We start from the raw sequence: 24,222 nt of genomic DNA on the forward strand, positions 1-24,222 counted from the left end.
GTGTTGAAGAAGAGGACCGGAGCCACGAGCCATGAGCCACGAGTGTTGCGAAGGAAGAACCGGATTTCGACAAAGGACCGGTGCGATGAGTTTCAATGGATGAACGACGAAGAGAAATCTGCAGCGAAGAAATTAGAACCGGATTTCGACAAAGGAACGCGCTGCAAAGACGGCTGAAAGCGACTGATCTGACGACTTCGCGTGGGACGACGCTGGTGGCTGAGATCTGACGACTTCGCGTGGGACGATGGCCGAGGACTCGAAGGGAGAAGACGAACGGCCGACGACTGGAAGGGAGAAGACGAAGGGCGTGGAATCTGGCGAACGATCGTGGTTGAAGACGACCGGAACGCGAGACGAACGGAACGGAAGAGTGAGAGGAGGGGAGAGAGAGAGGAAGAGAGGAGGAGAGAGAGAGAGAGGAAGAGAGAAATTCTGAAGTGATGGGCATGAAAATGAGAGAGGGGTTAGAGAGGAGAGATTAAAACCCTGGAACTTTTTCATTATTAAATTTTAAACCCTATTGCTGCGGTTTCTTTTAGGAACCACATCAATAGGTTCAAATAATAATTTTTTAATATTATTTTAATATATTGCTGCGGTTTTTGTCATTGCTGCGGTTTATGTCAAAAACCGCAGCAATATATTTAGTCAAATAGTCAAAAAAATTTCAAAAAAATTTCGTCTAAACCATATTGCTGCGGTTTTCTGACGAAACCGCAGCAATATGGTTATTTTATATTTTTCCTTTTCTTTTTACATTATATATTGCTGCGTATGGGTAAAACCGCAGCAATATTACCACAGCAATAAGCAATTATTCTACTAGTGACACCAATTAGCTTATCAACTTATATCAATATATTATCTAATTCAATATCATATATTAGTCTTATGCAATAACAAATTATTTCAATTTGTTTATGTGTTTAGATGTATTCACATATATAACATCTATCGCATAAGTTAATAATAACTTAACTAATCAACTTGTTTTGCTCTAGTAATATGTTTTGTATTTGCAATAGATAAAGCTTAATCATGGTTCACTTGGATAGATCATTGCTTTCATTTACCTTGTCAGCTTACATTGATATATTATATAATCTAGTATCACCTTTTTTCAGTTAAATTAGATATTTGAATTTCAAAATAAATGTAACTTATAAATGATTAACTAAATTAGAGTGTTCTTATCTTGATTTAAGTTATCGTTTCACATTGATACAATAATCTAGTATCTTGACATTAACTTGTTTCACTTTAATATTATATGTAGATATCAAAATGGAGTAATGTTATCTTCAATCATCATACCAACTTATATCAATGTCTTGCAGCCTGGCTTAGATGTACGAGTAGTTTAGGAATATGATATTAACTTGTTAACAATTAACTCAAATAGAATATTCTTATATTGATTTAGCTTATCGATTTACATTGATACGATCTTACTTTAAATTGAGCACAATTATTTTCAATTACTTACCGACAACATAGATACCTTGATCTAATCCAATATTAACTTATTTTAAGTCGATTATATATTTTCAATTTTCAGATGCATGCCTTAATGACTAGTATAGTTATAGTAAGTCATTATAGTTAGAGTAAGACATTGATCTAATCGGCTTTTGAAAAATGTCTAACTCGTCTTTCGATTAAGTTCATAAGAATTTATACTGATATGTGACGTCCTTTTTGACCAAACATGGCGTTATCTACATATAACTAAAAGTTTGAATATCGACTTATATTAATTTGTCTTACTCCAAATTATCGAATATATCAGTTAAATACACATTTTTCTATGTCACTTTCATACACGTTTTTATGAAGTACAACCGATTTTTTTCGAGGCAAGTGTCAACTACACTTATATCCTATATTAATTTTATCCGAACCCGAAAAAATACTTGGCCAAAACCCGACATGAAGTTCCATTTCTCACGAACAAATACAAAAATGTGACTAACTTCTACCTGAACCAATGTGATTATTGTCGAACTTATGTTATTTTCGTCAATAAATGATATAAACTAAAACGAAACTGTAACTAAGCGCAACGTATTTTAACTGACATGGATTCAACCATTGGGTGGTTTAACTGTTTGGATAAAATTGGTTTAAACTGCAACTTAATTGAAAATGAAAAGAAAAAAAACTGAATTAAACTAAACTGGACCGAACTGCTAATAATTTTAACTGTTGAAACTGAATTGATATAAACGGAACTATTCCAATACAAGTATAACTAAACTGTTGAACAAAATTGACACTTATAGTGCCAAGAGGCACCCGGATGAATGATGCATCTACTTTTTTTTTTTGTTTTTTTGTGAACCATACTCAATTTTCGAAATCCATTTTTGGATCCGACTAATCCGGATTCGAGCCTAGTCAGGCCCCAATTGAGGGGAGGGGGGGGGGCAATTGAAGGGGGGGGGGGGGGCTCTTCCAACACACTCTACTGTGTTTCCAGTGCTCGAACCCGAACCTCTGAGTAAGTTAGAACAACTCCCTTACCAATTGATCTAAGTATGTGTTGTATCTACTTTATTTGCGTAAACAGTTGGGCTTCTAAAGATTTCCGTCCAATTTAAACGGGCATATGGTGAAAAGTAGAAAACATTATTAAAAAGGAAGGGGGCAAATGGCTCAAGTAAAACAAAAGTTGGACAACGTTATGATTCAAGTATTCGACCGTTGCAACATCCATCACCCCACTAAAACTTGAAACATCTACTTAACCATATATTAAGCTGTTCTCCTTCATCAAATTATTTCTGTCGATAGATCGATTTTTTTTCTCTCTTCTATCTACAATGGCAAATCCATCCGAAGCTTCACAACCCCTACAAGAATTAAACCAATCAATAGTTGGCTGCAAAACGCCTCCTCTTCCAAATCATCAAAAATTGGAAGAAATTCAAAATTCTGCTAATCATATTCATGATAACTGCAAGTGCAAAGTTTCAGCAGGATTAGGCACTCCAGACCGCCTTAAACTCCCTAAACCATTCAAATTTCCAGAGAGGTAAATTTATTTATTTATTTGTCTTTTTTCAACTTCTGTTTATGCAATAATTATGCTCAATACTTACCAATAAGTAATTATCCTTAATCTTATCCAATTGTTGTATTTGCTTTTTTTAATCTACATAAAGTGCAAAAAAAAATCAAGCATTCGGATGTAAAGTAATTTATTGTACATAAGCGGTAATTCACTGTCGTAAATGGCTCACATTTACTCATATTAAAGTGGCCATAAAATGATGAATTTTGACTTTAAAATAACTCATTTTGTCTTTTAAAGATGATATAAGGATTGAATTATCACTGATAGCAATTTTAATGGTGAGCATTAGGTAGCAAAAAAAAATAAAAAAAATAAGCAAATAGCCCAACTATTGGAGTGACAAGTTGAAATTTCATTTGCTAGCCAATGTAGCTTAAGGGCTTGTTTCCTCACTTATTTTCAATTTAGTTCAGTTCAGTTTGATTCAGTTCAGTTCAGTTTGATTCAGTTCAGTTCAGTTTTGGACAATACTTTTACTCTCACACATCACTATTCAGTTCAGTTGAGTTCAATTCAGTTCAATTCAGCTGTTTTATGCCGAAGAGAACATGCCCTAACTAAGAGCAACACCAATGATAGAGTAAAATGTAATTAAAGTCAATTTGTTTGAGTTAAAGTTGTGGGTCATTGTGAGAATTTTGGTGAACCATTTTTATATTATTCCTTACAAAAACTATCGTACTTTAAATGGAACCTAGTCAAACAACAAGCAAATTGGCTAAACATTATGGAAATTTTGGCTTAAAGTTGAGTTAGCTAAAAAATCTATGTAGCACTTTAAATCAATTTCCATTTTGTTCTACTATTGGAGTTGCTATTAGGAACTTGCTCTATCCGTAGCTTTATACTCCCTCCGTCCCATAATATAGTGCTTGTTTCTTTTTTACACGGTCTTCAAGACGTAATTTTGACCTTTAGTATCTTCAATTTCGTATTGATAAAAAATATAAAAAGTTGATATTATGAAACTACACATTGAGACGAATCTAACAAGACCCCACATGAATATGTTTTTTTATATATATAAATGAGAATATTCGGTCAAAGATTTTAAAGTTTGACCCACCAAAAAAGAAATAGGCACTATATTATGAGACGGAGGGAGTATTTATATATTTCCCACGTTGAGTATTCTAGTTAATGTTGTACAAACTTTGACAATGTTTAAGATTATAATATATATGATAATATGTACTTTTAGACTTTATAATTTACGAGATTGAAATTTAACGGTCTAAAAAGTGCAATGTAGACTATCGAAAAAGAAGCAAATTAGATGAAAAAAAATATAACCCCCCTTCATTCCTTTTGTGCCCTACGAAAACATTATCTTGTTTTATTGTCAACTTAAATTAAGTAATTTTCAGACGAAGAAGAAAAGTTGAAATAAAATTCAGAAGTTTCACTAAGTTCAGATAAATTCATACTAGTAAAAAAAAATTGTATAGACCACACCTCCCAATTAGCCATGGTGGCTGGTCACAACTCTCAATAATGAAATCTTGCTCAATGTTGTTTATACTATTGTTACGAATAAGGTTAATTTGTATAAGGATTAGTAACCTAAGGATTATCTGAGTTATTCAGATTAAAGCTGGATCAATCTTAAGCATTTAAGTCGATCTGGATATGTAATAAGTTACTTTTGTTCATTAGAATATGTACAAAAAGAAGCTCTTCTAGCTTCAATTTGCTTTGTTTTATGTCCGGTTGTACTACCGCTAGGATGTACTTCCAATTTTACTTAATGCAAATTTTACTCGTTGTCAAAAAAAAAAAAAAAAAATCTTAAGCATTTTGCCAAATATCAAGGTTACTTGAGAAAATATCTCAATCTTCTATAATTTTGTTTTATGAACATTTTTGTTATTAATGACAGGTATACCAGTCCAACAGACCATATGATATCTCCAATATCTAAGGGTCTTCTTGCTCGAAGCAGGAGGAGCGCTCTCTTGCCACCCTCCATAATCCAGTCCAAGGTACTGCTTACGTTACGTCGATTTCCTTGTAGTATACTTCGTCCATTCCATAATAAGTGAAACACTTCTCTCCATTTATTTTGTTGAAATAATTACCATTTTACAAGCTAATTATAATTCATGTTTAAACTTAGACATTCAGTTTTGTAAGTCATTAACCATTTTACTGAAATGAAAATTTATTTTTCTGTGCAGATTCATGAACTACGATGTGCAAACGTGGAGCAAAATAAGCTGCACGTCGAACAATGAATTTGATATGTATGAAACGTACTCTCTTAAGGCATACTCTGCTTTTTAAGTTCCACATTTGTACAAGCATTACATTGTATCACTTTTGTTTCTATGCAATTTCATGAAAATTTTCTGTTCGATGCTAGTGTTGAAATTGCAGTAAAACTCAGTTGCTAAAAACACTCACAACTGTCAAAATCAATGAACCAAAAAAAATCTAAAGCAGATAACATTGTTCATAAAATTTCCCAACATATTATTTACTCAAGACGGACCTCGTACCATTGAATTGAACCAACATCTCCATCAATTTCAAGCTCACATACAGATTTCACTAGAAAAGAGACTGCATCGTCGAGTGTTTCAAATCGAGCAAGGTCAGGTGGTAACACCTTGTTTGGCCAGTTTTCTAGCCAAACTTTAAGCTTCATCTTCAATTCTTCCTCTGAGACAAACTCCTCACTTTTCCCTGGTTCCAAGTAGACATAAGTATCTGTGTCCATGTAATTTGACCTTCTCCTCCTGCCAGCATAAATCTATGAACCGCCAAGTTTCCTTACAACATTAGGACATTTAGATGAAACTGGCATATATAAAACTATAAAAGAGTTCAAATTATAAATGTCAGGAAAGAATGGTTATATAGAATGGAAAAATACATCTCAAAACATCCTCTTATCTGGAATACCTCAAAATCAACCATCAATTTCTCAAAAATTACAAAAAAAATGCCTCCATTACATTCACTATTTAGGCCAATTAACTTAAACATAATTTTCCTGTAAAAAAAAAAGAAAAAGAAAAAAACTTACATAATTTTGCCAATGTAGCAACGGTATGCTAAGTTAAATACCAATCTGGCTAATTGCCACATTATTTATATCTGATATAAGTTATGAAAAGCTCAGCAATATGGACTTGCCTTTACTTCACTGTTACTGATTCTGAGTAGTTTGGCATAAGCTGAAGTATCCAAGTGCACAAGACAAACTTGCTGTTGTGGGATTTCAGCCACGCCACGTAATCTTTGGCTTGCTATATGCGGTTAAAAAGCAAGAGTTATCAACGTTATAAATAGATAGAATTGCAGAAAAAACAAGTTTAGAATAATATCTTGAGTTTTGGTGATGGCTCACAGATGGGAATGGGATGATGAGCATTGAAGATGCTTTGTTGCTGGCTGTTAAAAATTCTGGTAGCTGGTATCATTTTAGTGTTCAATCTCAAGTAGTAAGAATCAGTTATTGAAAATGTGCGATTCAAAAGTATTGTTCTGAGATGGAGAAAGAGAGTTGCTGATGTTGTGAAGGAGTAAAGATGAATGGTTTTTGGTTTGGATAAGAGAAATGGGTTTGTGTGGCTCGGTGCGTTGGGTTTTTGGGCTGATCAGTTGTTGGCAGCTTGTAATTTTGCACTATTTGACCAAAGTGAGAGGCTTATTTGTAATTTGCACTATTTGACCTAAATCGGATTCAGATAATTTTCACTAAATATAACACTTATAGCATGTTGTGTCACATTATATTTTCAAACTATAATATTTTGAAGCTACCTTTCCAATGGAAAGCCACTAACAGTGTGTTTGGTTCATTTTTAGTAAAGGAAAGAAAGGGAAAGAAAGGAAGGAAAAGAAAGGAAGGGAAGAGAAAAGAAAGAATGGAAGAGAAAGGAAAAAACCTTAATTTCCATGTTTGGTATAAATTTTCTCTTTCCTTCCGAATTCCCCGCTTTTGGGAGGAAAGGAAAGTAGAATTTTATTAAGAGTATTTCATTCCAATTCCTCCCATTTCTTTCACTTAATTTTATTAAAGAGTAATAAATTTCCTTCCACTTCCTTTCTTTTCCTTCTAAATCCTTCTACCAAACAAACTGTAACACTTGAGCTTTACAGTTCCTACATGTCAAAATGTGCCAATTAAATAACAGAAAAGTCGATTTAGGTTCAAATGTGACCAACGTGGAGAGGCATTTTTATTAGAAGCTAAATCAGATTCAGATAAGTTTCACTAAATTATAACACTTGTAGCTTGTTGTGTCACATTATATTATCCAAACTATAATATTTTGATGCTACAACCTCTCAAATGAAAAGCCACTAACACTCATAGTTTTTATAGTTCTTTACATGCAAAATGTGCCCAAATGATAATGATAAAAAACAAAAAAGCATTTCTAATTACTGTAAAACCATGTATCTTTGTCCAATTACAAGGCTATTGTCCAAGCCACATCTACTTGTACCTCATAATGGTAGGACTTCTAGCCATACACTCGTACTTTTATAGTTCTTACATACCAAATGTACCCAATAATAATAGTAATAAAAAACAGATAAGCATGCCTAGATTACTGTAAAACCAAGTAACTTTGTCCAATTACAAATGTTATTCCAAGCTAACATTTATCTTATGTATATTTGCAAGCTAATACCTCCCTTAAATCATTATGGATTAGTTGCCCAACAAATTATGTTAGTCTAGTATAAATACTAACAAGAGGAGGGTGAATTGTAATTGTGAAGATTTTCGAATTTTTTGTGGATAAAAAAACTTGAAAGCAATAAAGAGAATAGATAGTAAGGAGAACACAAGAAGATATGTAACAAGGTTCTCTTGCAAATTCTTTAGGAAGAACATTGCTCTTTTATTTATATAATATTATTACAAACTATATTATAAATCAATCTCACTTTGTTCATCAAGAAACCAGTTCCGGCCACCTTGTTCCCCTGAACACGTAACTTTCCTCACTTGACTTTACTCAAAGTCTTCTCTTTCTCTTTATCTTTCTCTCTCTCACTCAGATTACAAAGATTTTTGCTCTCTAAATCTCACTCACCCGACACTCAAAGTAATACAAGAATTATTGCTTTGAAGAATATAAAAACCGAAATAAACTTTCTAATGAATAAGACATGTAAATCTGAAAGTTGTTAGTTTATTCTGATTTGGTTGAGCTATTTACAGAAGACCTCAGCAGCTCCTATTTTGCTCAATTACATATACATGGGTGTTAAAAGTGGCCCGTGATCAATCTGTTGATGTAGCTGTTATCTCATGAGCTCTCCCATTAAGTCCACGTACAATCAGCCATCACTCCGTAAGTTCAATGTGGATTTACTGAATGGCCATTCAGTTTCCAATCTCCCTAGAATCTAGGATTTGCAGCCTGATTTTCCGTTTCCTTTTTCAGAGCCCGGTTTGTTATTGCATTACTTCAGCAATTTAATTCTGACAACCATATAGAACAACAACAAACAAGTACTCTAACTAATATCATGGAACTTATTTTTATTCAAAAGAATATTATATGTTATTAGGTTAATTCAAAGCAATTCATAACATTAAGATAATTAATTTAAATAACTTGACTAGGTTAAACTCATAACCAATTCTCCACAAGTTATAATTAAATTAATTATTAACAAAAGAATATAAATTAATTTATATGCAAAGATTAAAACATTAAGATAATCTAAGTCTACAAATAAATCCTAATTAAGATAATTAATTCTAGACTCAATAATATATTATTTGTCGTCATTAAAACAGTGAATACGACAATATTTTCCCTTTTTTATGATGGTAAATAATTGGCAAAAAAGTTAAAGAAAATAATGAAAGAAAGAAATATGAAATTTATAAAAAAAAAAGTTAAAAAGAAAATAATGAAAGAAGAAAAGAAAACTAAGACTCTTAACTAAGACTCTAAGACTAAGACTCTAAACTGTGACTAGGGACAGAGACACGATTATTATGAAAGGCAACAGATATTAGCCATCCAAACATTCCAAGAGTAAGAAAAGCAGGAACAGGCATAATAAATATATTAGTAATAGAGTTTAAATGGTTAAAGATAAGAAGAATAAATTTGATAAAAGAGGATCATAGATTGTTTAGAATCTCTTGTGATACCACAAGATAAAGCAAAATATATGGAGATGTAATTGTTCAAAAATTTATACAAGCCCAAAATAAAATGAAATATTATAGTCTTAATTAAGAGGGACTGGGATCAGGGAAGTTCATGGATTGGAAAGGAGGCAGCAACAAAATCGATTTTGGTGCAGATGTTGGAGGCTCCCTTGTGTTGATAGCTTGGAGAAGCTGATCATGTTGAACATCTTGATGAGCAATCCGAGCCTCTAAGTTTTGCACCCTTGTTCCCAGCAGTGCAATGGAAGATTGAATCTCCTTCAACAGTCCATGAAGACCAGCAATGGATAAAAGAGGAAAATCAATAGCTTGAGAAGCTACTCCTTGAGGAATTGGATCCTCATCCAGGTCAATCATAATGTCACTAACCTGGTTCCTCCTGGACTCTACCAGTCTCTGACTCTTCCCGATCGATTGCTTGACCCCAGAACCTAGTTCCTCTTCTCTCTCCATCATTCCAGCAGTTTCAACATCCTTCTCTATCTTCACATCATTAAATTAACAGCTTGAGAAGCTGCTCCTTGAGGAACTGGATCCTCATCAGTGGCAGAGCCAGGATTCTCAAAGTGGGGGGACAAAATTAGACCGTCAAGTATTCGGAAAAAATATTAGAAAAAAAAACAATACAACACAAATGGTTTAATACTAAATGTTTTACATTCAAAATTCCAAAATGCTTATAGTCTTACAATCAACTCATATTTATAAATCAGTACATATCAAAGTATTCCTCTTCAAACCAAACTATTCAATATTTTAATTATAAATCAACTCATATTTATTCCTAATTAGAAATTCCAAATTAACAACAAATTCCAAACCGACAACAAATCAATCAACAACCATAAATCCACAATCACAAATTAACATTTCACAAATATCATAATTCACAAACAAACAATGTAAATTGTAAATATTACCTTTGAAAAAAAACTTAAACTAAAACTTAGGGTTAAGAAAACTTACAAATTAACTGAAAATTAAAATGGGTGTTTCGGGAGGTCGGCGACGGCGAATGAATGTGGGCGGTGGGGGTGGTGGTACGCTTCGTCTCCTAAGTCCATCATGGGTCGCAGCGTGCAAGCGTCGCTTCCTCTAATCCTCTTCGCTTCTGACTTCGTCGCAGGCTCACTTCCTCTTCGTGACTTCGTTCCTCACCGGCTCACCGCTCGTCGTCGTCGGCTTCGACGACTGTGAATGTGCGGTCGACGTCATCCCTCCGCCACGGCGCTGCCGATTTATGGTTTCTCTAAATCTCTCTCTTCCGAGGAGTCTTCAGCGTGTTTTTTTTTTTGAAATGGACACTTTCTCAACTTATTGTTCTTTTGTTATATACTCTATAAGCTTTACTATTTGTAGCATATCCAATGAAAACAACCTCATCACTTATAGTATCAAATTTTCCTAAATTATCTTTACCATTGCTGTGTAGAAAGCATTTACATCCAAAGACTCAAAAATAAGAGATGATGGGTTTTCTTCTTCCTTTGAAAAGCTCATAAGGGGGTTTCAAGGTAATGGGTCTTAGCATGACCCTATTGATGATCTAGTAAGTTGTGTTCACTGTCTCTGCCCAAAAGTTCTTTGGAAGGTTGCTGGCTATGAGCATTGTTCTAGCCATGTCCTTTAGAGTTCGATTTTTCCTCTCAACCACACCATTCTGTTGTGGGGTCCTAGGAGCAGAGAAGTTGTGATCTAGTCCTTCATTGCTGCAAAAATCATCAAACTTGGAGTTTTCAAGCTCTTAATGGTAAGATCTTAAATGCTTCAAGTTAAAACCACTTATCCTTTGAATTCTCTTAGCAAAAAAGTCACAAATGCATCGAGTGTTTCATATTTGCTATGAAGAAAGATAATCCAAGTGTATCTTGAAAAATCAATATGTTGTGGGGTCCTAGGAGTTTTCAAGCTCTTAATGGTCAGATCTTAAATGCTTCAATTTAAAACCACTTATCCTTTGAATTCTCTTAGCAAAAAAGTCACAAATTCATCGAATGTTTCATCTTTGCTATGAAGAAAGATAATCCAAGTGTATCTTAAAAAATCATCAACTATGACTAATACATATCTCTTACTTGATCTGCTTGGATACGTACAGGGTCACATAAGTCCATGTGAATCAATTCAAGTGGACTTTGTATACTTACCATCTTCTTTGAACTGAACGAGGATCACACTTGCTTTCCTTTTGCACAAGTATCACAAACACCATGGATAGTGAACTTAATAGTTGGTAAACCAATCACTATTTTTTTTCCAATTTAGTTTGTTTGGTAGGGACAAGCTCGCATGACCACAACTCTTGTGCCACAGTAGATGATCTTCTTCAATCACGCTTAAATAAGTGAGATTGTTCCTAGGAACAAGGTTAAGATCAACCATGGAGGTGTTACCTTTCCTTATTCCTTTAAGTACCTTGGTTCCTGTACTTTTATTGCTAACAACAAACGACTCATTAGTGAACTTCACTATATTCCCTTTGTGACTTAATTGAGAAATACTAAGTAAACTATGCTTTAAGCCCTCAACCAAAAATACGTTATCTAAGGAGTGTGATAGACTTACCTATCTTACCAACAGCTACAATATTACCAGTTAGGTTGTCTCCGAAGGTCACTGTTCCTCCATGGTATGCTGAAAGTGAGAGAAACATGGATTAATTGTCAGTCATATGCTTAGAACACCTGCTATCGAGGAACCATAGGTTGTTCCCCCTCACTTCAGCCTGTATCCACAAAAACTAGTTAATAGTAGGAACTTAGTCTTGCCTGGGTTCCGTTTGTGGACTCAAATCATCCTTTGCTTTCCATACCCGTTTCACTAGGTATGTATTTTTCTCTATACGTTCCTCCCTAATGGAACAGTCAGAAACAATATGCCCATTGTTCCCATAGTAGGAACATATCTTGCTACTAGGCAAATCAACATATTTTTTCTTTTTATTTTTGTTCTTGTGATTAAAGCCTAGTCCATCCCTTCTTTTGTTTTGATACTTTGGTATCCAACTTATAGGATAAGACAGTTTGTTAATAGTGAAACCCAATTTCCTCTTTAGTACCAGATTTTTACTTAAAGCTTTTTCATATTCAAACTTTAAATTTTCAAAATCAGTCCTGGTACTAGTTAAAGGAACTGATCCTTCAGGAACAAAGAGTCTCAATTCTGCAAGTTCCATGTTTAAAAGATAGTTCTCATTTGTAACCTTTTCAAAAGCTTCTAGAATATTTCGATATTTGTCGAAAAGGTCAAAGAATCTTTTTCAGTATCAGTTTTTAAAGAATAAAGCCAATTTGAATATTCCTTAGTGACTTTTAAAGCATCCTTAAGTTGCTCCTTTTTAACACACATTGCCTTAAAATCATCTAAGCTTTCAAAAAGTAATTTTACAAGTTGGCTTTTGTTGAGTTCATTTAGCTCTTCTTCTATATTGTTAGAACATACCTGAGTGTTAGATGACAATAATTACAAGTCTTATGCCTATTAGAATTGGACTTCTTCGACTTAGGATGTCCCCTATTCTTACCACCATTACCATCATAACAAGTAGATGCAATATCATTTGATCTACCCTTAACAAACAAGTCACCACTAGAGTTTCATGATTAAGTTGCCAATTGATTATCAATTAATTCCCTTTATGTGAAAGCATCCCTAACGTCATCAATACACATATTATCTCTACCATACAAGATAGTTTCCCTAAAATGCTTGTATGAGGGTGGTAACGAACACAACAACCATATAACCAAGTCTTCATCATCCAAAGTCACATCAATATTTTGAAGATACATAACAACAGAATAAATCTCATCTAAATGAGCCTTAACAGAATTACCTTCCCTAAGTCGAAGGTCGATGGCCTTTGTGTGGTTATTGGTGCATTTCGATAGTCATGATTTTGATGTTAGGGTATAGAACACTGATTTAATTTGTGTCGTTTAATGGGGTTGTTTGAGGATTTTCTAGAGGAATCATTGAAGAAAAATGTGTACTTGCCTAAATTATTTAGGGTGTTAGTTGAGAATCCTAGGACTAATAAGAAAATAGAGTTGAGGACTGATTTTGACTTGATGAAAGTGTGTGTGTGGGCCTTAGGCAAGGATACACTGAGGTATGGGTAGAGGAGATTGCAGACCCTTGCCAAGTATTTAGGTTTATTCTTGCAAAGAAAGATAATGAGGAAAGGGAGAAGCTTGAGAACATAAAGAGAGTACAAGAGATATTAAGGAGGAAAAGAAAGCAAGAGGAAAGGAGGAGACAAGAAGAAGAGGAAAAGTAGAGGAGGTTGGAAGAAGAAAAGGAATATGCAACTGATGGGTTTTTTTTTCCTATTGAGGTATCTGTGTTGTCTGTTGATGATGGAGATTTGAGTACATGAGAGTACTAAACACAGGGAAGCTGATGAAATGGTCCCTGGTTTTTCACAACCAAAACCTGAGCAACAAACCCAAGAGAACCCCCGAACAACAAATGAGTCACATCCCACAACAACAACACCCACAAGGAGAACCCAAGGAAAAAAAAACCACAACCACCCCAAGAAGAAGAAACTGACCCCAAGGCCCAAGAAGAAGGCTGGCCCTAAACAACCCATGCCCTCTAAGCCCATCCCCTCTCAGCCTGCTGAAAGACAGCCCACCCAACCCATTCCCTCAGAGGCCACCCCCTCAGAGCCCACTGAAACACATCCCACCTAGCCCATCCCCTTTGAGCCCACCCCTTCAGAGCCCACTGAAACACATCCCATCCAGCCTATCCCCTCAGAGCCCACTGAAACACATCCCACCAAGCCCAATCCCTCACATGCTAATGAAACACAGCCCCCCAATCACCCCCTATTTCAGACACTCCAACTGAGCCTAACCCACCATCACCACCTATTTCACAACACACCCAATTTGAGCATACCTCATTAGAGCCCACCCCAACTGACTAGACTTTTGTGGCAAAAGGGAAGGGCAAGAAGGTTAGGCCCTCATGTTTTAGAGTGCCTAAAACCACTGCTAAGAGGGAGGGGACCTATGTTCATAAAGGACAAGGAACTAGGAGGCAAGGTATTGGAAGGAGAACAAAGAGGACGGATTTTGCTGATGATGATGGAGATGATGAACCTAGCAATGATGATGAGGAACTCATTGCTGAGGAGGATGAAGATACATCAGAAGATGATGATGTTTTTGGGAACTTCATTGTGGATGAGGATGAGGATTCTTTTGCATATGATGATGTATGTGAGAAGGCTTTTGAGGATTTCTTTGATGAGAGCTCTACTATGGACAAGTTGTAAGATTTGAAATGAACAGTCATATGGGTCTATTACACTAGAGCCTTGGTTGATCTTTCCAACAAGAAAAGTGTTTTTGGAGGTTTTGAGGGATTTTTGCATTCAAGAGGGCTTTGATCTTCTTATCTTGAAGGTTGATAACAAGAGGTTTACAACTTCTTGCATAATGGAAGCATGTGAATGGAGGATACATGCTTCCAGATTAACTGATAAAATCAGTTGGGCCACCAAGACCAGTAAGGGGGAACGTACCACTTGTGGAAGGTTAGAGGAGAACCCCATGGTCTCTTCTACTTGGCTGTGTAAGAAGTTGTTGGAAGTCATCAAAAACAACCCCTTATATTCTTGTTAAAGTCTTTGCAAAAGGTGGTTCAGGAGAAGTTTAGGGTGAAAGTAAAGAAGAGGTTATTTTACAAGGTGAAAACAATGGCTAAGGAGGAGATTTATGGAGGGTTTGCTGAGGCTTATAGCTTACTCCCCACACATGCTGAGGTGATTAAGTCAACAAACCCAGGGTCATATGCCCTTAACATGGAAATGGAGCACATGTCAGGGAGCTCCAAGATTCAAGGCCTATTTTATTTTATATGTAGCACAAGTGATGAGGTTTCCAAGGCTCCTAGGAGGGTCCGTTGTACATGAACTGCAAGAATTTAGGCCGGAGTGGATCAGCCTTCCACAAGTTATGCTGGATTGCAGCAAATGCCTACAACAAATATGTGTTCAACAAAGCAATGGGGAAGATCTTGGATTTTGATAAAGATGTTGCTTATCTAGATAGCACCATAGAGCAGTGGTCTAGGCATATGTTTGATACAACAATCAGTTGTGATCACAACACCACAAACTTTGTGACAAGTTTCAATGCCTGCACCAAGCTCACATAGATTTACCTGTGCTCAATCTACTTGAAGGTATACAATTACAACTTTAATTTTTTTTTGAATTTTTCTTTGATCTGAATTATTATTGCTCTAACAATTTTGTTCACTTTTTTCAGCCATAAGAGTGTGATCAATGAAGAGGATTGGTGCAAGGTTTGACAAGGCTATTGACATGGAGCATGAGCACCTCACTGATTATGATACACAGGTGCTGGAAACTGTGGAGGAGGGGAGTTTGAAGTCACATATGGGAATGTCACTTTCCCAATCAGCTTGGCTTGGTTAAATTGTGGGTGTGGTAAGTAGCAAGGATGGGGTATCCCTTGCAAGCATGCCTTGAGGTGTACAATGAGAGAGTTGACCCTATGGCCTATGTGTCTGATTATTACTAGGGGGCAGTTTACAAGGTAACTTATGTTGAGCACATCCATCCCATGGTTGATCAATCTCAATGGCTAGATTTCAACCTCCTGCTAATTCACCCTCCAAGCAAGAAAAGAGGTGTTGGTAGACCTCCAAAACAGAGGAAAAGAGGTGTGAATGAAGCTAAGAAGGCCAAGAGACACAGCGAAGTGCAGCAAGTGCAAGGAGATGGGCCATAATGCAAGAACATGTGGCAGAGGGGATGCAAGAAAAAAAGATCAAGGCCACAAGCTGAGAGTGAGGCTAGCACTTCCAAGAAGACACAGAAGAGAGCAAGAAAGGCCACGTAAGCAACCTAGCAACATTTGCAACTTTTGAACAGATTTTTTTTGGGGAATTAACTTAAAGCAGTGTTTTTAAAAGCTACATTGATATGTTTGAAAACCAGTTTTTGTAAAGATACAATGATTTAGTGTCCTTTGTGATTTGGGGAAGTCAGTTTTTGTAAAGAAACTAAACTTGGTTTATCTTTTTTGGATGTGCATACATGTTTATGCTACAATGATAATTATGTTAAGCAACTTTTTTTTCATTCTTATGCCAAACGTTACATCACTCACTTCCAAATTACAAAGAGAAGCAATACAAGCATGTAAACCTAACTTAATTGTAAGTCTAACTAAGTTCGTTTGTTCTTTAAGCTTCTTCTTAATTGGCTTCAACTCTTCTTGCATATTTGTCATTCTCTAATCTTCCCATGCTCTATGCCTCATGATGGAAGCCTCCACTTTGCTCCACCCAAAAGTGTCAGAATCATCACACTTAAAATACAATTGTTGTTGGTTTAAACTTGAATCAGAACTTCTAATTACGAATTTCCTCCCACATCTACACATTCAATTCGGAACCCTAATGTATGTAGACTCTTGGGTTGAGGAGGATGTTTTAGAGAGAGAACTCATTTAAGTAATTTAAAGAGATGGTAAAAAGAGACTAGTAGTAAGGATGTTAAAAGGGGGATCCGCAATATAAAAATAAACTTAGTAAAAGCACCTAAGGGCTAGTTTTCTAAATCAGAATCTATCTGTTAACTTGCAGGTTGTATTTGATAATATTTATGGGTACCTGATGAAAAAAGTTTAAATTTAAGGGTACCTTGTGAAATAAAGTTTGCTTTAATGAAAGCTTGACGGTAAGGACATTCTAGTGTATTTTCATAAAACTGAGGGGTACTAGGTGAATTTTGAAAATATGGAGGATACCAGGTAAATTTTTTTGAAAACTCGGGGGTACTTGGTAAAAAACCGTTTACAAAATGACCCAGAACCAAACCAAATAAATCCGGAAGAATTCGGATTAAATCGTGTAACACGAAAACAGGGCCTGATTGCCAGTCCGGGCAAAACACGTGCCCGCCGAGGCACACAAATCCTTAAAGTTGCTGCCCAAGATTGCCCATGGTCTCACGGGATATGGTTCAATGCTTGGGGAGGGGGGGTTAAGATCTTTTTCTTCAAGGGATTCACGAAGGCTCTCAATGTATTGGTTTTGTAAATCTGAATTGCTAATATCCTGGATAACATAGAGGATAAGGCTTTGTTCTTTGGTGAGAGCATTTAGGGTATAAAGTTCATCTTCCGTCGAAGATGAGGATTCTATTTCATCAACTTGAGGTCCATGATTCTCAACAGAATTATAAGATTAAGTTTCTTCATCAGAAGATTCTATTAGAAGAGCTGAGATTCTTCTTAGAGTCTCATCATCTAGGTCAAGGTTTTGGATTTTGTTAGACATTCCACAATATCTAGCCATATGACCCTTTTTACCACATTTGAAACAAGTTAAGTTTTTAAAGTCAAGTTTTGTGGTGGTTTGTTGGTGTTTTTTATTGCTCTTCCATTTTCGTTGCTCAAAAGGGTTTTTATGGAAGACTTTCTCAATCTTTTTATAAAACCTTCGGGCTTTATAGGGTTTTAGTAAGTGGTTGGTTTACTACAGCTTCCTTTGCAAGTGTTTGTTTGGGGGGAAGACTTATCAAATTGTTGGCAGAAGGATCCTAACTCGTTTTCATTTTCTTTTAACTCCCTCTTTAGATGTTTTTGAAGCTTCAAATCTTGGCAGATTTGAAGGCCTTGTTTAGAGGTTAGGATAATTAACTAGTCGTAGGTTAGTCTATCATATGAGATAATATGCTCTCCAAAATTTTTCACGGATTATGTTTCTGACTTTTTCTCCTAGGATGGTTGGGAGACCTGCTAGGAATTTTTCTTTCCAAAAAAGTTGGTTAGAATCTTCCCTAAGCATTACCCTAGTGAGGAAGATATCCTTATACCATTGAAAATCACTAAGCATCTTACATCTAAGATTAGACAAAAGATCTGCGTTTTTATCTCTTAGATGGGAGGAATCTCCAATAAAATGTAGTGATAAGGTGAAGATTAGAGTTGAGACAGAATCTTGGGTTGGTTCTCCATTCTAGTTGAGAATGGGAACCCCATCTTCTGTTGTTTGAATAACATGTAAGATATCTAGTTGTCGTTGTTTGGTGAGATATAATTCCCACCATCCATTTAACTGGCCAGAGAATCCTGCAACTAGAAGTTTCTGCAACCGTTTTATCTGATGTTGTACCAGATTGGGTTTTATAAGCATTTGAAGCTATGGTCATCTGTTGTAAAAGGTTTAATATTTGGTGTTCACTCATGCCATCTACATGCCATTCATAAACGGAAGATGCATTATATTTTGGTTGAACAATTGTGTTAAGCTGTGTCTCAACTTGGAATTCACTAGATCTTATAGGAATAACATTAGGAGGTCCATAATTTTGCCAAGAGAGTTTAGCTATTTCAGGTGTTTTGTCATGGATGAAGTTAGTCTCGGTATCGTGTCCTCACTTAAATTTAGGACAATAACAGTGTTATTCTGAACTGTTTCTTCCTCAACTATTCGTGAGGTAGAAGGTTCAACCCTGCTAATTTGGTCTTTAATAGCCTAAAGAAACTCGGTTTTTGAAGTCATGACCTCCTTTTGTGCCTTTTGCGAAATCTGAAATGGTTTAAAAATTGGATTTTGGAGGATCTTATCCACAGGGGTAGAGACCGAGCTTGTATCAGCTTTGAGGTTATGTTTCTCAATTATGGAAAGTTGCTTTCCTAAAGTGTTAAGGCTAATGTTAGTAAAATTATTTTTTAGGATAATATTTTTGAGATTTGTAGTGTCTTCTTCCTGAGGTATCTTTAGAGTTGAGGCCTCTACCTTGTGCTCACCTATGGAGAAGGTAATCTATCGCAATGGAGGTTGATCAGCTTGAACAGTGCCATCTGGAGTATCCCAGACGGGTCTCTTTTTGTTGGTGTTGACTGGTTCTATGGTTTTAAAAGGGTAATGAATGTTATGGTCGAAACTATAGACTTCAAACCAATTAAAAACTATAATATGAGCTTTGTGTTGTATTAAAAAGTTGTAATAACTTTCTTGGATCTTTGCACGGATATCTAGAAAGTGCTCAAAAAACCATGCTCTCTTTGAAAGGTTATGTTTAGCGTAAATGTCTTCATGGATTATTTTTTTGTTGACCTCAAAGTTCTTTTCAAGGACATTTAACTCATTAGGAATATTTTCAGTTATAACTGAGGTCGAGGGCGAGTCTGGAGGAGACTGTCGTTCAGCATAAATTAGGTATGGAACTTCGGTTCTATATTCTACATTTTGGATGGAAGGTGAAGGTATATCTGAGGTAGAATACTAAGGCCTTTCTGGATAATTGTTTCTAGGACAACTGATTTGTCATTTGTAATACATGTTGTTTATAGAAGGAAGATGAGAAGACCGTCCAAGACTTTCAATAGAGGAATGGTCTGAATATCTGGAGCTAATGCTCCTATTAAAACTAAGTTTTACACTACCATCAGAGTATTGTATAACTTGTTGTAAGTCGGTATTAGGTTTTGGAAGAGCTGGGGATCGCGCTTCAGGTTCACCAGCTCCCTCGAGGAACCAATCGTCAGAGAGACTGACGTCACTCCATTGTATTGGTCTATGGATTCTTATGTTAGATCTAGAAAGGTCGGTTTGGAGGAGGAGAGTTTCTCGTTTCTTACTATGTTTTTTTTTTTAGTATTAAAAGCAGACATCATAGCTTTGTAATGGACTTTATAGATCAAAGCTACTGGTACAAAACCATCGAACATTTTGTAATTATGAGTTTTAATTTGTAAAAACAAGGAGGATAAGATATTCTTATCACTTAAAGACACTGAAATTTGGATAACAATCGAAAGTGACAGGACCCATGCATAAGCTTGACTCTATTATACCTAATAAGGAATCATTAAAGTCTTTGAATCGTCCATCTCTAAGAGCCACAAGGACTGAAGAATTCAATCCTTCTTTTGTAAGAGGTTTTAAGCCTACTTGAACCAATCCTATATGGATGTAGCGATACCCTTTTCCAACATGTTCTTGCAAGGTTTTTGTTGAAATTTTTTTTATAGTATCAATAGGCTTTGTTAAATGGATATCTCGTTCTTGGGTTTTGATAATATAATCTGTTTTAAAAATATTATATCTACTCATTTTATAAATCTGGTCTTTATTGACTTTGGGTATTTTCCAATTGTCAATACTTTGTTCAAGGTTTTCTATAGTAAATGTTTCATTTTTAACCAGCTTATTAGCTTTACTACTACTACCATGAGAAGAGGATGGGGTTCCTCTGCTCCATATAGAACTCATGATTCTGGAATAGAACTTAAACCAGGTTTAACACTTGGTACAAGCCTTAAAATCTACCCGTCATAGACAAGGTGTAGCCCTATGGTCTAACAGCCTCTTGTAGGACTTACTGCCTCTACAAACCTCAAAATTAGCCGGATAAAAATAGGACAAGAGCTAGTATTAAAGATGGTAAGTACTATAACCAAAATTATAAAGTTTTATAAGGAACAAAATATCCTGGTATCAAAGCCAAGGGGTTATAGACTTGTAGTATATTTTGTTCCATATAAAACTTTATCATTTTGGTTATAGTACTTACCATCTTTAATACTAGCTCTTGTCCTATTTTTATCCTGCTAATTTTAAGGTTTGTAGAGGCAGTAAGTCCTACAAGAGCCTGTCAGGCCATAGGGTTACACCTTGTCTATGGCGGGTAGATTTTAGGGCTTGTACCAAGTGTTAAACCTGGTTTAAGTTCTATTCCAGAATCATGAGTTCTATATGGAGCAGAGGAACTCCATCCTCTTCTCATGGTAGTAGTAGTAAAGCTAATAAGCTAGTTAAAAATGAAACCTTTACTATAGAAAACCTTGAACATAGTATTGATATTGAAAAATACCCAAAGTCAATAAAGACCAGATTTATAAAATGATTAGATATAATATTTTTAAAATAGATTATATTATCAAAACACAAGAACGAGATATCCATTTAACAAAGCCTATTTATACTATAAAAAAAATTTCAACAAAAACCTTGCAAAAACATGTTGAAAAAGGGTATCGCTACATCCATATAGGATTGGTTCAAGCAGGCTTAAAACCTCTTACAAAAGAAGGATTGAATTCTTCAGTCCTTGTGGCTCTTAGAGATGGACGTGTCAAAGACTTTAATGATTCCTTATTAGGTATGATAGAGTCAAGCTTATGCATGGGTCCCGTCTCTTTCGATTGTTATCCAAATTCAGTGTCTTTAAGTGATAAGAATATCTTATCCTCCTTGCTTTTACAAATTAAAACTCATAATTACAAAATGTTCGATGGTTCTGTACCAGTAGCTTTGATCTATAAAGTCAATTACAAAGCTATGATGTCTGCTTTTAATACTAAAAACATACAACACAGTAAGAAAGGAGAAACTCTCCTCCTCCAAATCGACTTTTCTAGATCTAACATAAGAATCCCTAGACCAATACAATGGAATGATGCCAGTCTCCCTGACGATTGGTTCCTCGAGGGAGCTGCTGAACCTGAAGCGCGATCTCCAGCTCTTCCAGAACCTAATACCGACTTACCACAAGTTATACAATACTCTGATGGTAGTGTAAAACTTAGTTTTAACAGGAGCATTAGCTCCAGATATTCAGACCATTCCTCTGTTGAAATCCTTGGACGGTCTTCTCATCTTCCTTCTATAAACAATATGTATTACAAATGACAAATCAGTTGTCCTAGAATCAATTATCCGAAAAGTCCAAGGTATTCTACCTCAGATATACCTTCACCATCCATCCAAAATGTAGAATATAGAACCCAAGTTCCACACCCAGTTTATGCTGAACGACAGTCTCCTCCAGACTCGCCCTCGGCTTCAGTTATAAATGAAAATATTCCTAATGAGCTAAATGTCCTTGAAAAGGACTTTAAGGTCAATAAAAAATTAGTTCATGAAGACATTTACACTAAACATAACATTTCAAAGAGAACATGATTTTTTGAGCATTTTCTAGATATCCGTGCAAAGATCCAAGAAAGTTATTACAACTTTCTAAAACAACACAAAGCTCATATTTTATTTTTTGATTGGTTTGAAGTCTATAGTTTCGACCATAACATTGATTACCCTTTTAAAACCTTAGAACCTGTCAACACTAACAAAAAGACACTCGTCTGGGATACTCCAGATGGCACTGTTCAAGCTGACCATCCTCTATTGCGATAGATTACCTTCTCCATAGGTGACCACAAGGTAGAGGCCTCAACTCTAAAGATACCTCAGGAAGAAGACACCACAAACCTCAAAAATATAGTCATACAAAATAATTTTACTAACATTAGCCTTAACACTTTAGGAAAGCAGCTTTTCAGAATTGAGAAACATAACCTCAAAGCTGATACAAGCTCGGTCTCAACCCCTATGGATAAGATCTCCGAAATCCGATTTTTAAACCATTTCAGATTTCGCAAAAGGCACAAAGGGAGGTCATGACTTCAAAAACCGAGTTTCTTTAGGCTATTAAAGACCAAATTAGCAGGGTTGAACCAACCCAAGATTCTGTCCAACTCTAATCTTCACCTTATCACTACATTTCATTGGAGATTCCTCCCATCTAAGAGATAAAAACGCAGATCTTTTGTCTAATCTTAGATGCAAGAAGCTTAGTGATTTTCAATGGTATAAGAATACCTTCCTCATTAGGGTAATGCTTAGGGAAGATTCTAACCAACCCTTTTGGAAAGAAAAATTCCTAGCAGGTCTCCCAACCATCCTAGGAGAAAAGGCAGAAACATAATCCTTGAAAAATTTTGGGGAGCATATTATCCCTTATGATAGACTAACCTACGGTGAGTTAGTTAGCCTAACCTCTAAACAAGGCCTTCAAATATGTCAAGATTTGAAACTTCAAAAGCGTCTAAAGAGTGAGTTGAAAGAAACCAAAAAAGAGTTAGGATCCTTCTGCTGACAATTTGATACTCCTCCCCCCAAACAAACACTTGCAAAGGAAATTGTAGTAAACCAACCACTTACCAAAAACCTTATAAAGCCCGAAGGTTTTATTAAAAGATTGAGAAAGTCTTCTATAGAAAACCTTTTGAGCAACGAAAATGAAAGACCAATAAAAAAAACACCAACAAACCACCACGAAACTTGACTTTAAAACATAACTTGTTTCAAATGTGGTAAAAAGGGTCATACGGCTAGATATTGTAGAATGTTAAACAAAATCCAAAACCTTGACCTAGATGATGAGACTCTAGGAAGAATCTCAGCTCTTGTAATAGAATCTTATGATGAAAAAACTGAATCTTATAATTTTGGTGAGAGTCATGGACCTCAAGTTGATGAAATAGAATCCTCATCTTCGGCGGAAGATGAACCTTATACCCTCAAAGTTTTCACCAAAGAACAAAGCCTTATCCTAGGTGTTATCCAGGATATTAGCAATCCAGATTTACAAAAACAATACCTTGAGCACCTTCGTCAATCCCTTGAAGGAAAACCTAAAGAAAAAGATCTCAACCCCCCCCCCCTCCCCAAGCATTGAACCATACAACCTCACCTCTATTTTAGAAAAGAGGAGTTCTAGAAAGAAGCCAGAAAGGACCATAAAAGATCTTCAGGCTGAAGTTAAAACCATTAAAACAGACATAAAAGATCTTAAAACAAAACAACTTCATAATTTTGCCATAATTCAACTGCTAACTTCTCATATGGCTAGAGACATCCCTAGCGAGAGTGATCCTGACGCCGACCCGAATGCAAAAAATAGCCCAAAAGTCCCAGAAGATTTCCTCTTTGTTTTAAAAGAAATCAGTTCTAGGAAATATTATATAAAAGTTACACTTGAATTTTCTAATGATTTTATAATTAATACCATAACTTTATTTGATAGCGGAGCAGATTTAAATTGTACTAAATCTAGTCTCGTCCCGAGATGTTTTCATCAAAAAAAACATTTGAAAGACTTAGCTCTGCTAATAACACCAAAATGCAAATAGAAGGAAAAACTGAGGTAAGCATA

General features: G+C 35.6%; 2 protein-coding genes across 2 annotated transcripts; one reads left to right on the plus strand and one right to left on the minus strand.

Moving 5' to 3' along the window:
• Positions 1-2,683: 2,683 nt before the first annotated feature.
• LOC104887257 (hypothetical protein) lies at positions 2,684-16,353 on the plus strand. Its single transcript, XM_010671863.4, has 4 exons — positions 2,684-3,037; positions 4,959-5,061; positions 5,257-5,322; positions 15,515-16,353. Exons 1-3 carry the CDS (start codon positions 2,826-2,828, stop codon positions 5,311-5,313), a joined length of 372 nt encoding a protein of 123 aa, XP_010670165.1. The 5' UTR covers positions 2,684-2,825; the 3' UTR covers positions 5,314-5,322; positions 15,515-16,353.
• On the minus strand, positions 5,322-6,592 carry LOC104887258 (hypothetical protein). The gene is made up of 3 exons (XM_010671864.4): positions 6,432-6,592; positions 6,218-6,330; positions 5,322-5,831 (listed from the first exon to the last, which is right to left on the minus strand). The coding sequence occupies exons 1-3, from the start codon at positions 6,502-6,504 to the stop codon at positions 5,556-5,558; spliced, it is 462 nt and encodes a 153-aa protein (XP_010670166.1). The 5' UTR covers positions 6,505-6,592; the 3' UTR covers positions 5,322-5,555.
• Positions 16,354-24,222: the final 7,869 nt, after the last annotated feature.

The sequence above is a fragment of the Beta vulgaris genome, chromosome 2 (assembly GCF_026745355.1).
Source record: "Beta vulgaris subsp. vulgaris cultivar EL10 chromosome 2, EL10.2, whole genome shotgun sequence".
Lineage (NCBI taxonomy): Eukaryota > Viridiplantae > Streptophyta > Magnoliopsida > Caryophyllales > Amaranthaceae > Beta > Beta vulgaris.